General features: G+C 36.8%; 3 protein-coding genes across 4 annotated transcripts; 1 reads left to right on the top strand and 2 right to left on the bottom strand.

Annotated features, from left to right (window-relative positions):
• Positions 1-1390: 1390 nt before the first annotated feature.
• LOC137713594 (protein ABSCISIC ACID-INSENSITIVE 5-like) lies at positions 1391-4310 on the bottom strand. 2 transcript variants are annotated; one of them, XM_068452913.1, is made up of 4 exons: positions 3000-4310; positions 2324-2395; positions 2183-2212; positions 1391-1963 (listed from the first exon to the last, which is right to left on the bottom strand). In XM_068452913.1, exons 1-4 carry the CDS (start codon positions 4125-4127, stop codon positions 1868-1870), a joined length of 1326 nt encoding a protein of 441 aa, XP_068309014.1. In that variant the 5' UTR covers positions 4128-4310; the 3' UTR covers positions 1391-1867. The 2 variants fall into 2 exon arrangements, with proteins under 2 accessions (XP_068309014.1, XP_068309015.1); XM_068452914.1 differs by having other exon boundaries at positions 2183-2208.
• Positions 4311-13374: 9064 nt separating this feature from the next.
• On the top strand, positions 13375-14265 carry LOC137713307 (germin-like protein subfamily 3 member 2). Its single transcript, XM_068452593.1, has one exon. The coding sequence runs from the start codon at positions 13375-13377 to the stop codon at positions 14050-14052; it is 678 nt and encodes a 225-aa protein (XP_068308694.1). The 3' UTR covers positions 14053-14265.
• Positions 14266-14326: 61 nt separating this feature from the next.
• On the bottom strand, positions 14327-18052 carry LOC137713306 (uncharacterized). Its single transcript, XM_068452591.1, has 5 exons — positions 17876-18052; positions 16435-16697; positions 16145-16356; positions 15774-16038; positions 14327-14879 (listed from the first exon to the last, which is right to left on the bottom strand). The coding sequence occupies exons 1-5, from the start codon at positions 17967-17969 to the stop codon at positions 14586-14588; spliced, it is 1128 nt and encodes a 375-aa protein (XP_068308692.1). The 5' UTR covers positions 17970-18052; the 3' UTR covers positions 14327-14585.
• Between the last annotated feature and the right edge of the window lie 351 nt (positions 18053-18403).

Raw genomic sequence — 18403 nt, 5'->3', positions numbered from 1 at the left:
GTTTACCTGTGCATATGGGACGTTTATGTAATAAGGGATCAGGTTTTTGGCTTCAGGAAGAAAAGTTTAACTAATTAATAAGGTGATATATGGAGTATATTCAAAGTCAATATCCATATATATTGAGTGTTTTCTGATAAATCTCTTGGCAATTGAACATCACCCAAGTACGTACTTCTCGGTAGCTTCCATCTAGCTAAACATTTACTTTAGTATACGATTTGCTAAGATATCAACGAGTTGAAGTATTGTTCCATTTTTCATTTAGTTGACAACGGAGTGATGAAAGTTGAGATTGCACTATAAAACTAATTAACAATATGAAGAGTAACCCAACTTACTTACAGAGCATAATTAGTCCGAAAGAAAAGAAAAATTCAATAAAATTCATAAATTAAGACCAGATTAAATCTATTCTGAATCACTTTTTAACCCTATGAGACCAAACGCAATTCAAAATCATCAGTGTTGGGTGGGCACGTGTAGAGGTTTTTCTGGGGATGCTGCAAGTGTTACCCTTGAGCTAGTTGTTGGCAAAATTGCACAAAATTTTACAGCCAATTAATCAAATACACTGAACCAAACCTAGAGGTCCTTCAACAACATTAGAAATTATAACCCACGTGCAAAGGTTCATTCACATTATAAACTTAACATGAACGCCCTACCACTCTTCCACACTTTTTTTTTTTTTTTTTTTTTTTAGATAAGCGGGATCATCCCCTTACGTTTATTACATTAATGAGGGAGAAAACCAAACCCCAGAAAAGCAACTATAGCAACAAAATCATGAAAATCGATAGTTAAGGAATTATGAAAAATCTCTAAAATAAGCTGCAGGCGCAAATGTTACACATGTTCCCCATAAAAGCAACTATAGCAACAAAATCATGAAAACCGATAGCTAGAGAATCCTAAAAAATCCTTAAAATAAGCTGCAAACGCAAAGACCACACATGTTCATTGACACTATAAACCACATGGATAGGTTTGCTAAACCACCTTGCCTATAGAAGAGGTCCATCATAAAGTTCAGGTTCATTAAACACACATAAATTGGATACTTAGTTTTACTATTATTGGTCCATTGCCAACCATATACAAAATAATTTGTTGGTTCACGCCAAAATTTTAAACCAACTGTTTAACTGTGAAAAGGGTTTAGTGAGAATCCTTTTCTCGCATATTTTAGCTTAAAAAACAATGCCTACTAACAGAGTCAGTGACTGCTATTCGTTGATGCATTTGATTAGTTCTTAAGACCATTAAAAATACTTCCCAATGAATCAACCAATTAACTCATAGGACTGAGTTTTGAGAAGAAGAATTTTGTATGGACAGCCGAGTCAGCGTTGTCAAGTGATTAACTCATACAAGAAGCCTTGTGAAGTACTTTTGTAATCAAGTCAATAACTGCCAGCCGTTGATACATGTAAATTTCCATCGATGGCACGCATAATGACATTCCTGAAGAATTTTAGTTTATGCTAATAAACGCACTTGTTCTAGAAAGCTCACAATGCAGAAGCTGGTAAGTTGAAATATACAAAAACTACAACAAACGTATATAATCATGCCTAGTACAGGAATCATTCACATTTATTCTCAATGTGGCATCATCTTATCTTGCAGTGGAGCACTCTTGCTTCACCTTGTAGCCGTTTCAGCATTGAGCTGAGCTTGCACAGTTTCGACTTCCCTCGGTGAGGGCTTCAGTTCTGTCGAGTCCTCAATGACGAACATGGAAGTTCTTTTTTAAGTATAGGAAGCTACTCAAAAGTAACATATTCAGGAAAATGAAAGAAAGGTACAAAGACTAACTAAAAACATGAGATATGCGTTCATTTACCATATCTCAGATTGCACATTATAAAACACAACTATTACTCCTCCTCAACACCCTTAGCTTCTCCTTCACTTTCTGGGCCCTGTTCTGAACTCTCATCTTCATTTCCTCGAAAAACTGAAAAAAAATATTTCAGTTAAGGATACGTAATGTGATCAATTATAATGTTATGGCAGAGTACAGGAATTCACTTGCAGTTGCAGACACAACAAATACGAAAAATGGTTTCTGACAGTCTTGCATGTTGTCTTGTTGGACAGATGATGAATCAAGATCGCTCGTAACACTGAAAAGCATTCATTTTTGTTACTCATACATTGTTAAAGCAAGAATTACCTGTTGCTTTCGCTTCCTCTCGAGCTCTGCCTGTTCATGTTAACTCGATCAGCAAGTGCAATAATTACAAGCAATATCACCACAAGAAACAAAAAGAGTCAGAAAGCTTTCAACACATCGAAATTTTTTTCATGTCATTACCAGCGCCTGTTTAAGGTGTGAGTTCTCTTCTCGTAAGTGGTTCAGTTCTGCTTCCAATTCAACTGTGTAGGCCTGTAAAAGCAGCATATATCGCTCAAATAAAATTACTGCTATGATCCTTCAAGAAAATGTGATGAGAAATTCCACAAGAATCTAAAATTACTTTCACTAAAGGTGTCCACATAATTTTACATGATTCAAGATTCCAAAAGGACCAGTTCAACTGCTTGCCTAGGCCTAGCAGCTACTGAACTGTTTAATCTTGAATTAGATATTCATCATGTAGTTCCGCGAGTCACATTCATACTAGCTACCTGGACTACTCTATTAAGAGCTTGGCAAAGATCATTTCCTAGCAGCCTCGCAGTATAAACCGACAATGTTGAAAAGTTTAAAAAACAAATTGAAGCTGCTGATCAATCCCATCTATAACAACGGGGGCGATTTATTCATCGTGCAACTGAAAAAAGGGAACATTTTGCTACCATATGACTAAACTATTGATGATCAATACAATATAGTAAATAAATAATGTCTATCTTGCTAAAATAACTTCACAAAAAGATATTTCAAATTCGATCATTCGAGGCAGCTGAATTATCATAACCAGTAATTATTCAGAACAAACAATTCAATAGTAAGAACTGAATTGTCTGAAAAGGATGAAATAATGTACCTGTTTTCGAGCTCTAGACCTTGCTGCAGACTCTCTGTTCTTAATCATCCTTCTCTGCCTCCTCTCCACCACTTTTTCGACTGGTCCATCTAATCCTCGCTTCCTTCCTCTTAGTCCACCCATGTCCAAACCAAATTGAAACGCAGAATTCTCAACCTGACTAGTACCCATTCCATCTGAAGACAAGGGACTCCCCGGAGCCGCCATCCCAATTGTCTGCTCTGCTGCATATCCACCACCACCATTCACCACTCTCCCGCCAAAACAAACCGAATGTGGAGGCGGCACCCCCAGGTACGGCCCATTCCTCTTACCATTCGCAGCATACACAGACGACTCTCGCACAACCGCAGCCCCACTTTGCGGTATAGTTTGGTAACTAGGAATACCGGCGGCAGTGCTAGTACTAGCACCTACTGCGGCAGCAGCCCCCATTCCCATCACAGGCCTATTTACAAAACTGGGTCCCACGGCCTGGTTGTCGTTCTGGTACATCCCATACTGCTGCTGCTGGTGAGGCTGAGGAGGGACCACCGTGGCCGCCATTGAATCCTGTTCCCGGACTACCCCTGCTTTAACCAAAAAATCCTCCAATGTCATCTCCCCAAAAGTAGGCTGGCGAGGGGCAAACTCAGAACTCTGAACACAGCCATCGATGCTACTGTTGTGATTGTTCTGCTGCTTTGCCTGCTGCCCTCTGTGTATCTCAGACCAAACTTCATCCACTGTTTTCCTACACAGTGGCTCAGGCAGCGTAAGCGAGCCTTGACGCGGCCAGCTGGGCTGCATCGCAATGCGCTTCTCTGCTGAGGCCTCGGCTAAAGGCATGTGCACCTCAATGTTGTTCATGTTGTTGTTGTTAGTAGTAGTAGTAGTGTTGGTGAGATTTGAATTAATGGCTTGGTTTTCTTCGGCGGTCCAAATGCTGGTGAGGAACTCATCCATATTCATCGACCCGAAATTCTTGCCACTCTCGCAGAGTGTGTGCTGAAACTCATCAAGAGTGAGAGAGTAGATTGATGATTGTCCTCCTAATGAGGAGAATAAGTGGTTCTTCGCTTGTTGGTCCGATAACAAGGGCGAATCCACCTCGCCATGAGAGTTGATTTCCGACTCCGAAACACCCATGTTTGTGCGATCTACACTTGATTGAATGTTGGGTTTCTAAATTGTAACGAACCTGATCAAACTGAAGCACATGGGGTTAAGTTTATGCGGTAGTTGTTGGTGTTGCAGAGAATAGAGATTTAAGTCTAGTGAAGTATAGACGACTGTGTGAAATTAATTAGTTCTTTCAATAAATATATCCAATTAAAATGTCGCTTTTTTTCTAAGAGGAACAAAGAGGAAAACATTGATTTAAATTCATATCAACCAAGCACAGTACTCAGAATAAATTTAACTGGTTCGTACAGAAACTACATGACACATTTCATTCATGCGATAACAACAAAGCTCTGTGCAACGCATTTTCCGCTCACGTTGCTTTCAGCTCACGTGATTAAGAACATTTAATCTGCACCGAACCTTTCACACTCACACGATTAAGAGCATTTACCTTACACGACACTTGAGAGGTTCTATCCACGCGATTAAGAACATTTACCCCCACACAGCACTCAGAGAGCTTCCATATTCAAATCTATCTAACCAATATAGCTTGTAATTTGAAAAATAACGAATCTCTGTGGCCCCTATGATCAAATTTTAAGGACTATGCTTGGCAACACCAACCGAAATCAACCAAGAATTAAGTGTTTTGCTCAATTTAAGAATGGGATTAGTGAGCAATTGGAGGTATTCACATGGTGGTCCATATTAAACAAATAATGACAAGATATGTCTAATGCAATTAAATTATACATTTCCAAAATAGGAAACATGAGTATGCGGGGTAGACAGCAAAAGTAAAAGACAATTTTTTTTCTTTTAGTGCTTTTGCACTTCATTTTAGAGTGGTCAATTTTCTCTTCCAATTATTAAACACCAAAAAGTGACCACACAGAATATAAAAAAGCCAGAAAAATTAAGCCACTTAATAACAATAAACTAAAAAGCAGTTTGCGTGAAAATTAATTAACTACCTAAACCCTACTTAGCCAACTAATAAGATAGTATATTCATCTTCAATATGCCTCAGATCCCAGAACAAACACATAAAAATCAACAAACGCAGATCAAAGCAAGAAAAAATTAAAAAAACATATCCTGTTAAACTCATCTAAACTACAGAAAAAGAAGTTCGAACTTGAATGCATAAAAGAGACTACACTGTTGTAGCCAACAAAACATGCAGACTGCGCATAAGAAAACTAGCTAAGCTGAAACCCTAAAACCCATTAAAAGAAAAGTACCTGACTGAATGTAAATACAGAGTAGGAAGCTGACGAATGAAGGCTAAGAACTCGAAAATGCAAGAAACGTAATACTCCTGGACACTGTTGAATTTTACTCGTGGACAGATCTACTTCAAGAGTTTAGTATATATGATATCAGCACAGCTAAAACAGCACCAAGTATAATTGGGGGGGGGAGGGGGGGGGGGGTGGTGGGGTTAGGGATTTATTTTTTATTTATTTTGTATTATTTTATATTTATGTTTTGGTTATTAGGTATAGAGAGAGCTAGCTGGCTAAGGGTGGCTGTGCAGTCTTATACAGGAGGGTCTTTGAGGAGGAGAGATCGTCGATCGAGCAATTCCACGACCACACCTCTATCTTTCCGGCGAAGCGTGGGGCCACCTTTCTTGCGTACAAGTCAATCCCATCAATCTCTGCTGCTTTTTTTTTTACTATAAAAAATTAATGCCCCACTCCTAAATTAGACAATGCTTGGAACCCCTTGACACCTGTTAGCTAGGTGGCTGATGGAGGAAGATCTTTGTTGAAGTTGCAACACGTGTTCTGTTTCTGTCAGAAAATAACAGAATATGTCTCTAAATTTTAAATAGTGTTATTCAAACGTTCATTTTTATCTCATATCCTTTATTTTGTTAATTCATTTAATCTAACAAACGAAAATGAAAAGAATTGTAGAACGTCAAAAAAAGGGTGAATATCACCGCATTGCTGGTTCTCTAACTTTTAAAAATCTGGCTTCTATTGCATAATCATTTTGGTTATGAATATTATAAGTGGTAATCAAGCAAATCTTTGTATTTGTTGGAGTTAGGGCATTCAATCAAATCTAAAATGAATTGACAAATGTGAGAGATTTAATCTCTACGGGTGTGTTTGTTGCACTGGATTGTCTCGGACTGGACTAGTTTCAGGGACTAAACTGAATTGGCTTAGATTAGACTAATAAACTAGATTAGCTTAGTGAAGTGTTTGGTACGGTATCGGACTAAGAAGCAGAATAAAAATTAATTTTTTATTTTTTTTTTTTCAAAAACAAAGAACTCTATCTGTCTCTCCCTTTTCTTTGGTCAAACTATCTCTCCTCCTTTTTCTCCATCTCTTCCTTTTTCCTTTCTCGTCCAACTCCTTTTTCCTTTTCTTCTCGATCACAAATATACACAGTTCACATGCAAACCAATTTTCCATCAAACCAAACAAAACTCATCAGTTGCCTTATCAATCCAACAAAATTCCCAAACTTTCCCACCCTAAAATTTGACAATTCCATTCAAATTAAACAAAAGTTAGAGCTGAAAATTTGAGGAAAGAGAGAGAGAGAGAGAGAGAGAGAGAGAGAGAGAGAGAATGGAGAGTAAACGGGCCACCAATAGTAGGAGGCGACGACGCCGTATAGCTTGAGGATGAGCAGTAGCGTAAAGGAGAAGAGGAAGTTGTGGGCCGCCAAGGCCTGCATGGACTTTAACACTCTTCGCCAGTTCATTATCACCATAAAACGACGTCGTCCGCTGCGAGAGTCGAGACTTCAGATTGTGAAAAATCTCAAGAGGAGGTTGTTGTTTCAGTATGCGCCATTGAAATGAAAGAGGCAAGAAATATTCTCTTTTTCTTTGTTCTCTTTCATCGTTCGGGTCGACCCATATGACAAAAGATCCCAAATCATCTACCAATATGCCAAAATGAAGCTGGGTTTGCAGGACGATGGAGATCGGCGACAACTGTTTCTAGTTTGGTCACTGGAGAATGGGGGCTGATGTTGCTCATGTGGGTTCGTAAGACGCTGCTCGCAGACAAGGGAGACGGGACTAGCAATCCCGTTGTTTTTTTGGGTGCTCGCTAAGACCTCCTAGTGAGGGATATAGTCGAGGCGAGTCCTCCTTTGTCCCATTTAACTTAGTCCCGCCAGTGAACAAACACGGATTACACTAACTTTTAACCTAAGCCAGTCCAGTGAGAGCTAAAGAAGGCAAACAAACACCCCTTACATGTTCTGGTGTATGATTTGACTCTAGATTTGAAATTTATATTCTCAAGCTCATTTGTGGCATAGATAGTATTGTAATTCCAATATTGTGGAAATCTAAGAATTAGATCAGTTCGAGCTAGTTCTCATTGCTTTTTCATTCTTTCTGTTCGAAATGAATACTTTGTATGTACTTATAAATAAGTTGAGTTACTTCGATGGTGGAACTTTAACTTTAATTTTTTTATGGTATCAAAGCAGATTAGTTGTCACATCCCGGCCCGGGCGCCCGGGCGGGACCACTTCCCGGGCCCGGTCCACCACCGTAGCACGATATTGTCCGCTTTGGGCTTACCATTCCCTCACGGTTTTGTTTTTGGGAACTCACGAGCAACTTCCCAGTGGGTCACCCATCATGGGATTGCTCCAGCCCCCTTCTCGCTTAACTTCGGAGTTCCTACGGAACCCGAAGCCAGTGAGCTCCCAAAAGGCCTCGTGCTAGATAGGGATGGGAATATACATTTAAGGATCGCTCCCCTGGGCGATGTGGGATGTTACATTAGCTCACGTGTGAAATCCAAAGGCCATATGTTCCACACGTCACCAACTTTATTGTCCGCGTATTTGGCCTTGAAAATTCGCCATACGTGAGGATGCGTGTGAGATTGTGAAGGTAAAAGAGTCTCACATCGTGAAAGTGAAAACTTTACAAAGGCTTATAAAAGGTTGAACTATTTTTTATATTGCCGATTAATTTTATGATAAAACTCCAACTTTCTTCATTTCTTGAAACCAAAAAGACACAAGGAAGCAAGAGACTTCTAAAGGAACACCAAAAGCATCATTCTTTTCCACAAAGTAAGAATCATGGTTGCAAACAGCAATCATGATTTTGTTGAACAAATGTTGTTCCGTTCTAAAATGACGTCTAAAGTACGTATCAGAGAATGCACTATTACGGACAAAATAATCGTCCAAGAGATCCATACCTCGTCATTGCCTGCTTCTATCAAGGTTTGCGGAACGGCTGAGCCTACAGATCTGAGCCACAACTTGGATGACTCAACGGGAATGTGAAGCTCTTTGGCATCTTACTTCGTCATCTCTCCTTCTACACTCCTCATCATCTTCGTCTTCCATCTCATTTTGGGCCACCTGGAGATTGAACTTTTATTCCCCTTGCTTAAACAATTCTTTCTCTTGCTCCTTGATTTCCCACAACATCCTTGAAAAAGAAGACATTGTAAGAAGGAAGCAGAAACTATGAATAATGATAGAGATTTTGATTTTGGTGAAGAATGAAGCAGAAATTATGAATAATGATAGAGATTTTGATTTTGGTGTGTGATTTCTGGTTCTGGATGGTGGGTTATATGGAGGAAAAAGAAATTATTAGGTTGTAGATAATGACACGTGGCATGCCGTCATTTGTTAAAAATCTGATCGAAATATATCCTTAAAGATTGTCTTCAAATTATGACACGTGGAACGACGTGATTGTTATAAAATCTTATAGAAAATCTATCCTCAACGATTCTGAAAAGGTAATGACACGTGACACAACAACATTGGATAAATATTTTATCGAAATCTATCACCAAAAATTGTCTTCTCGGATAATGACACATAGCGCAACGAGAACGATTAAAAATCTTATCCGAAATTACAAATAAAATTATTTTATTGCCTATTGTCATGGCTATTCAGTGTAAGGGTGGAGATGCAAAAGACAATTATTGTTCATTAAGGAAGTTACTATTCATTAGAGGCTATTCAATAGTGACTTGGCCTAGGGGGCCTTTGCAATAGCGGAGTTGCTCTTAGGCACATTTTGTTGTTATTATATCTGTGTGAAATAAATTACCTATATTTTAAAGTAGAATATAGGTAATTAATTAACTTTAAATCAATTGGCTAAAAACATCCTTTTATTTTGTAGGTAAATAATTTTGCATGTATTATTAAATATACTAGGCACATTTGTTAATATTATGTGTTGTTTGCAATCAATCAACATTCATTTATTTTGTAGGTAAATTACAAAAGTATCTACTTTATACTTGTCTTACATGTATACATTAGGCACATTTTGTTATTATTATATCTGTGTGAAATAAACTACCTATATTTTAAAGTAGAATATAGGCAATTAATTAACTTTGAATCAATTGGCTAAAAAAATCCTTTTATTTTGTAGGTAAATTATTTTGCATGTATTATTACATATACTAGGCACATTTTTTATTAGTATGTGTTGTTTGCAATCAATTGACATTCGTTTATCCTGTAGGTAAATTATTTTGCATGTATTATTATTATTATTATATATATATATATATGCATGCAAATAACTTAATTAACTTTTGAATCAAACAATATTTATTTATTTATTTTGTAGGTAAATTATTTGCATGTATTATTTTACCTGGAACTTATATTGTTATTTTATATATGTAAAATATTGATAATTTTGAATAAAATAACATTTGTATATTTGTGAAAAATACTAATTTACCTGTTACAATTATTTGAAAAGGAAAAAAAAATGCTCATTTTTACATAAATGTGAAAAACAACTATATAAGGAATCAAAACTCTAATATCATGTAATTTTTGTTATTAATATGCATTGAAATCATGACACTAAAATTTTTCTTTTCCAAATATGCGTAAGCATTTCAAAATGTTTAATTGAATGAAATAATATAAAATAAACGTAGATAACAAGTAATAGACCAAAGTCAATGATATTAGGGGTAATTTAGACATCCAAAAGTACCAATTTTGCCAAGTCATACTTAATTATGGATATTGCTTAGTTGGAGCCTAGTCATTGGGTTTTTATCAAAAAATTTTACAATTGTGGGTTTTAGTTAATGAAAATTGAATTCCAAGGGGTATACTCATATTTTCAGTATTTTAAATATTGGGTGGCTACTTTTTCAATGTTACAATATTACTGCGTTCCATTAGTAGTTCTTTGTATCCATACAATTTTCAATAAAGATAACTAAGTAAAAAGAAATATATATTTGAGCTACACTTCTATAAATTAATAACCTTTTTAAAATTATAAAATTGGTTTGATCATTATGACTATATAAAGATTTTACTATATCTCATGGTCATGGGAGCTTGAGATGTAAAAGGATGGCATTTGACTTTATATCAGATGAATCCCTCAGATACTCTAATCCAACCTCTTGAGATCATGCAACGAGGGATAAAAGATATGAAGAAGATTGGTCACAAACTTAAGTTGGGTAAGTCTTCGACAATCCGGAGTAGTATGGCTTTAGATCCATTAGATCGCCAAGTAAGTAAAAATAGTATTTTCTCAACTCATTCCTGACCTTTTATTTCTCGTACTATTGAGTAGTCTGAATTATTAAAGAAAAATTAAACTTAGTGAAGAGTAAAACCTGGGGGCCATTAGGTCGTTGGCAAATATACCAAAAGGTTGGAGTGCATGGCAGATGAGTCACTAAAAATATTAAGACTTTTGATGATGTTCTTAGCCTTGCTATGAAATCTGAGAAAAAAAAACACTTATGATTTTCATCACTTCAAATTTGTGAGAGCTCAAAGTGGCAAGCTTGATGTGGTTAAACGAAAAGTGGGATTAAAGGACACTCTTTGAAGCATAAGAAGGATCTGAAGCACGAGTATGGGCTGGACCAGAGCACCTCAAATGATTCAATTGAGGCTTATTTGTTTCTTGGGTCTTTATTGGCATTTGGCCTTTATAAATAGGGTTTTGAAACACCCCAGTTCTTATTAGTGTATTTGTCCATAATTTGTAGCGTAATCCAAATAAAATGGAAAGAGATTGGGAGTTTTCCTTAAAGTTAGTATTTTTTTCAGTGTGTGCATTAAAATTGGTATTTAATCTGAATTTTCCTTGGTTTAAATGATCACTATTCATGCATGCAAAGATTTGAATAAAAAGGAAAAAAAACAAATGGACCAAATGATTTTCTTGTGCATTGTTACAAATTCATTTTAGATGTATGGCATGGTTTAGTACCATAGTCTAAATGTATGGCATGGTGTAGTTATTTTAAATATATTCAATTTTATGTGACTTAGTACTATAATCTAATAGTATTTTTCTTAATAATAATTTAGATGTTTTAGGTTTGAATCTTGAAAATAGAGAGTTCACGACCAATTTATTTCTTCTCTCCCTTGGTAAATATATTGTTCTATAACTATTACACACACACACACACACAATTTGATAAGATTATTATGTTATACAGTCAATACCTAATATGTCGGTAACATAATCTAGTATACCAAGTTTGATAATACAATAGTTTGAACCATATTATAGTGTTGTAGGTGGTGGAATAGCGACCCTTCTAAGCAGTTACTTGAATATTCTGGCACATGATGCCATCTAATGAATTTAAGCCCTAAGAAAATCTGCTATCTGGTGGGAAAGAAAACATCCAAATTCTTACTCGTCTTTGCACACTTTTAATTATCACATCACCAATGCGTGTAATTACTCATCACCCAAATAGTAGTCAACTTCCCATCACTGACGAGCAAAGAAAATTAGGTTCAAATTTTCTATATTTATTTTATGTGTGATTTTTATTATTGATTGATATGTATTAAGTTTATGACAATAGAGTTAAAAGATGGTTACGTTTATGACAACAGAGTTAAAGCTGGTTAAATTTATGAACATATATTAATCTATAATATATATCACAGAGCTGGCCACACAAAAAATGAAAGCAAAAGATTTAAACTCAAAAAAGTTACCTTATGATTTATTCATAGCTTTAGCAAATCCACATCGATACTTGGTTATGCGCATAACGATATCAATGTACTTTACTTTTCATCGTTATTTAATGATATACTAGAGGGATGTGCTCCAAGGGTTCTATTTCATATTAACGAAAAAGAACAAAGCTAGATATACTATCTTGCAGATGGTATCTATCTCAAATTGGACCAGTCACATCTAATCAATCACACAACCTATTGAGGAAAAGAAAAAAATATTTTCCGTGAAACAAGAGGCTTACCGCAAGAATGTTGAGCCACCGTTCAGCATTTTCCAAGAATAGAAAACTCTTAATTTATTTCCTTACTCTCTTAATCTAAATATATCATTGGATAACTATAATATATATATAATTTGATAATTTAAGATTTTTATCTCAGTGTTGCGAGGTTTGTTTACTAACCATATATTCTTGTTGTTGGTGGTGGAATGGTAACCCTTGTGAGCAGTTACTTAATGTTCTGGCACATGATGCTATCGATTGACTTTAAACCCTAATAAAACCTTCTATCTAGTGGGAAGGAAAACATCCAAAATTCCACCAATGCGTGTAATTACTCATCATTGAAATACTAGTCAACTTCCCTTCACTCCCAAGCAAAGAAAACTAAGCTCAAATCTTTTGCATTTATTTTGTGTGTATTTTTTGTTTGACCTCTATCATTGATTGATAAGTGTTGAGTTTACAACAACAAAATTAAGGAGGGTTGAGTTTATGAAAACATGTTAATCAATGATAAAAACTATAGAGAATCCACATACAAAAACGATAAAGAAAAATTAAACTCAAGAAAATTACCTTCTGGTTCATACCTAGTTCTACCAAATCCATTCATTTTGCTTTGGCCACATGTAATCATCAAATATACAAAATATAGGTGCGGGTCTCGTGTCACGCGCAGAACATCAAAGAAAAGTAATCATTATCATAATGTTGTCGTCCACATCTAATTCTTCACAGTCTGATCCAATTGAAATATATTCTCGTTACTTTGGAATTATAATGTAGGGACCAATCTGCAAAAGAGACGCATCAGTAGGGGCCAAATCAGATTATTGTGTTGTAATTTGTATCCCACATCCATAAGACCCGCCTTATATCCTGCTAATAAGGTTGTTTATTAAATATACTCTCATCATTAAAGGAGCTTACAATTCACATGCACACCCCTATATATATATATATACACACATATATATATATATATGCACACACATATGTGGGTGTATATATTGTTCTAATCCGATTGAATGGCCAAGAAAATGTCTTCTAGTATCACAATTTTGCTTGTTATTTTTGCCCTCCAGTGCGCCATGACATTGGCTTCCGATCCTGACCCGGTTCAAGACTACTGCATACCAAACCCGAAATTCGGTGCCCTAAGAACACCTCTTCACAACATCTTCCCATGCAAGAACGCTTCTGAGGCCACCACTGATGACTTCATCTTCTCTGGGATGAAGGTGGCCGGAAACTTCACCGACATGGGCATCGCAACCATCTCGGTGAACCCAACAGTCTTCCCGGGGATCAACACGCTCGGGATGTCATTCATACGAGCTGACCTCAAAGTTGGTGGAATCAATCCACCACATTTCCACCCTAGAGCCACAGAGATATCCCACGTAGTGGAAGGGAGTGTTTATTCAGGGTTTGTTGATTCAGCCAATAGGGTTTTTGCTAGGGTTATTGAGCAAGGGGAGGTCATGGTGTTCCCTAGGGGTCTAGTGCACTTCCAGATGAATGTTGGCAAGAATCCTGCTACAATATTTGGTAGCTTCAATAGCCAAAACCCAGGAAGTCAAAAGATTCCCTCTGCCATTTTCGGGTCGCGGATAAACATTGAGCTCTTGGAGAAGGCATTTGGATTGAGTCCTAAGCAGATTGGAACGATGAGAAGAAAATTTGATCCAAAATGGGTGAGTTAGAAAGTGAGATTGAAGGGGAACTTTGCTCAATTGAGTTGCATTCTACGTTTGTTGGCCTCGTAACCATTGGAGGAGCTCTTTTCGTTGTTGCATCTTGTATCGATAATGTAATACAATGTAATTTCCGGTGCAAGAAGCTTGTAGTTCGGTTTGTTGAAAGTTTTCGCCTCTTCACTTTTAAGTCCTAGTTTGATTTCCCCCTCTGCACTATCATTTGTATCAATAAAAGAACAAAGAATTTCTGTGGTATATGAAATTTAAACAGTAAACACGGTGAAGGTGCAAGAATTTTCATTACTATCGGTTCGAACAGCTCCACATCCAAATGTACCAAACAACAATCCTGGTTTCACACAAAAGTTCTCAAATCCAACTTTCAAAATTCAATCCCTGAGAAGCAACTGCATTGTGATGCAACAATCTATAAGCATCATACGTACCAAAATGATCAACTGAAATTCGTAACTCCGTATCAGAGAAATGCACAGAAAAGTTCACCCTGCGGTAGCTCATTATGTAAGCGGAAGGGTTTACTATCCGTCAGTTAAAAGTGCCTTGACAATGGTCTCGCACATCCCATCAGCATGTGGGAACAAGTGTCCAGCACCTGGTATCTCATGATAACGGATCCAAGGAAGCTGTTCAGCAATGTAGCGTTGTAGTAAAACAGGTACCATGCGATCATCATCTCCTTGCCACACGTGGACGGAAGCTTCATTGTTCGGGAATGGGTTTTCCAGTGCCAGAGGACTGAATTCCCAGGTCCCAAATCCAACATTCAGGTCACGGCAAACGGTCTCAAACTCTCCTTGCTGTCTTACCTGTCCCTGAGGCATCCACATTGATAAACAATGCCATCTTAGAGAGAGAGAGAGAGAGAGAGAGAGAGAGAGAGAGAGAGCTTAAAAGTTGAAAAAGCAAACTTGATCTGTGATTAAAAGCTTCCATGAAGGCTTTATCTGTGATTAAAAGCTTCCATGAAGGCTTTATCTGTCATATGTTCACACAGCTCCAATGAAATTATCAAATTCTAGCTAATAGTAATGCAAAGCTTCAAATTCTCTCATCGCTATTCCATGGAGGGAAAGAAAAATAAAATCTAGATTTCACCAGGTGACAGACTAGAGCCCTGCAATACGTTCTTACAGTTCCAGTGAAATGCTAGGACCAACCAACTGTTAAAAATAACCAGCAGGCTTGCAAGATCTCCATTGTTGTAGTGTAGGCTTCACAGTAGATTCAATTGTAAGATGACAAAAACTTTATTCTTTATTAACAGCAACACTCAATCAGTATCAACAGTATGGCTAACCAAGTAATACCTCTGCCCGCATGCGAGAGATCTCGAATTCAACCACAGGAGGGGAATAATTAACTAGACACATGCTATTGAACTAAACATAGAAAACAAGTCCGGGATATAGCTCCTTATTTACTTCACTATACATCAACAGTATTATATAATCCCCACATTAAGCGATTCAATTTTATTTATTTCAGCATAAAATCAAGATGGAAAGAACTAGCCTAATCTTTTGTTATAAAAACTAGCCTAATTTTCAGACAGCTAGCAAGGATATGTGCCTACCACAGATTATCGAACTAAATTTACAAATTCAGTATCTGTAAATATCAAATTTAGCTAATTTCATTATGAAATGGAGTCATTAAAAATTCAAAAAAAAAAAATCTAGGAATTTTCCAAAATATGGGGTACATACCACAAGTGGTTGTCCTTTAAGAATCGTAGGTATAAGTTCTTTGTCTTGGTCAGAAAGACAATCGCTACTCTGAGCCATAACACTTGAACCGGGAAACCATTTTTGAGTGTTCCAAAAGTAGGTAAGCCAAGGGGTGTAGTGCGACACACGAAGTGCCCATTGGTCTTGCAGAAGCTGTTGGGAGTAAGCTTGACTGGATAGATTTGCAGGAATACTAGTCCACCAATAGTTAACCACGGGCGCTAAAAGTGCTGCTCCAGCAATCCTGTTACCATTCACATCTAACACAAGTTAATACATATCTCCTTTCCAACAACCAACACACATACATGCAGAAACTGTTCACTTCCATTCCTGTACAAATATCATACCTGTGAGGGATGTACTTGAGGCAGCTCCAAATCACCTGTCCGCCCATGGAGAAACCAATTACATAAAATCTGTGTCCTAAACCTAATTGATCAGCCAGCTCCTCTATATCTGAAGCCATGCTCTTCACTGTTCGCTTTGGATTAGGATCACTTTCTCCATAACCAGGTCTGTCAAAAGACACAACATAGATCCTCAAGTCTTTCACAGTTTCCTGGGTGAATTTACCATAGGTTAAAATGTTATTACAGGAAGCACTACGTACATACTAATCAAATCATAAGATAGATACCGAAGACATGGTTTCAGCAACGACAGCATCATGCCTGCAACTATCAACACCATGGACAAAAACTATTTTATGCTGTGCATTATCTTTTGGGACTCCATGCTCTTTGTATGCCAAATGCCTTCCATCCCTAAGTTTTATTCTTGGTCCTGTAACAGGAGGCCCATCAGGAGAGCCACATATCTTCGATGGAGGAGGTTGGATCACCTGGTACGCCCACGCCGATAATCCAATAAACAACGCTACTAGTGCCGTCTTAAAAATCCCTGAATATTTTTAGATTTAAATGAATCACAATACAGAGATTGGAGAAAATTTCTACTAAAATCTTTCAGCACAAAGAAAGAAAGGACCAACTTTTCAAGTTCATGCTTTGAGCATTAATTCTGATTTCAAAGACATACATAAATATGATAAGACACATTTAGAACAAATTCTTGGAAGTTAACAAGAAATTAAGAAAATGTTTGGTATCCTTCTTGGGTTCAACTTATTGTTTTTGAAACCAATGTAATTTAGCTACTTCATCATTTTTGAAAGCTATAAACTGATTTCAAATAGAATACCAAACAAGCCCTAATGAAATGGCGAAAAGTAAGATGGTGAAAATACTATAAACAATCGTTGTCCCTGATCATTTAAGTAATGTTCGAATCAAGCAACATGAATTTGCATTTTGATATGTCCATAAATCATATAGGCCATCATATTTCAGAGTAGGATATAGAAGCGGGATATTCAACACAGGAAAAAAAATTAAGAAAGCATGCACTCAGTTAATGCCTTTAGATGCTTGTTAGCTTTCTGCTTAAATGCATGAACGCCGTTAGTTTTATATTGATATCCAGAATCCAGATTAAATACAAACATCTTATATCAGGCGGTCGTTATTTGAATCTCACTGTGGGACGCAGACCAACTACCACAAGGAGAAAGAAACAATTTCAGTTTTATTATTTTGTTTTCGACAAATGATACAATCTCAAAGATCACACTGCTAACACTAGTCACAACTACTCCTTTTCCACTAATTACTTCTTTTCGGTACATTGAAGTGGATTGAACCATGACCTATCCTAGCTCTAACCCAACATATCACAGCTTAACCTGAAGGGCACAAATTAAACTTTCAACGGTATGTTACATGTTGCAACAATTAATAAATTTCAAATTTTTCTTACTAAAGTACTCAGCCAACCTAATCACAGATAATGCTTGCTTAAATAAAGTTCTAAACTTTATTAAAACCCAAATTATGAAATTGCCGCAAACAAACCGAATTATTGCATTCCGGTCCTGCATTTTATCATCAAGCAAACAGAAATTGGTACTAAATTACAACGGAACAAGCTACAACGAAGAATCGTAATCAATAATTGGAACCCTTAAATAAAATTACAAAAATTGAAATAAAAAGGGGAAACGAAGGAGGAAGAAAACCCACCTGCCGGAAGCTGGAAGGAGCTGTTTTGCTTGGCTCTTCGGGTGTGAGCTCTCGCCGACGCGGCCGATATCTTCCTGTTCACTCCTACCGCCATTTTCACCAGCCCACGAGATGAATCAGAGGTTCGATACTCAGGGTTTAGTCAGAGAGAGAAGTGTGTAACGGGTGACGAGACTCTGCCTGTCACTGTGTGTTGTGAGTTGTGACCATGTGTGTGTTAAATTACACAAAACTACGAAACTTTAACGAAAAATTATATTTTTACATTAAAAAATCAATTTTGATTCACTTTATCTTTTATTTTGTCTGTATCGTTAAAACTCAAAGTGTTCAAATTATTTTCATTAATTTTCCTCAAAACCATCTCAATTTTGGATCGAACCACGATCTCATATTTATGTTTTAAACATTGTAATGTCAGACTTTAACTTATGAAATTCATTGTAGTATCAGACCTCCGCTAAATTTTTTGTCAATTTAACAGTTAAATGATGACGTAATAGGAACGAAGCCCGCTCTTTCGTAAAT

The sequence above is a fragment of the Pyrus communis genome, chromosome 13, assembly GCF_963583255.1.
Source record: "Pyrus communis chromosome 13, drPyrComm1.1, whole genome shotgun sequence".
Classification (NCBI taxonomy): domain Eukaryota; kingdom Viridiplantae; phylum Streptophyta; class Magnoliopsida; order Rosales; family Rosaceae; genus Pyrus; species Pyrus communis.
The sequence above is the reverse complement of the archived record's forward strand: the minus strand, read 5'-3'. Positions and strand labels throughout refer to the sequence as shown.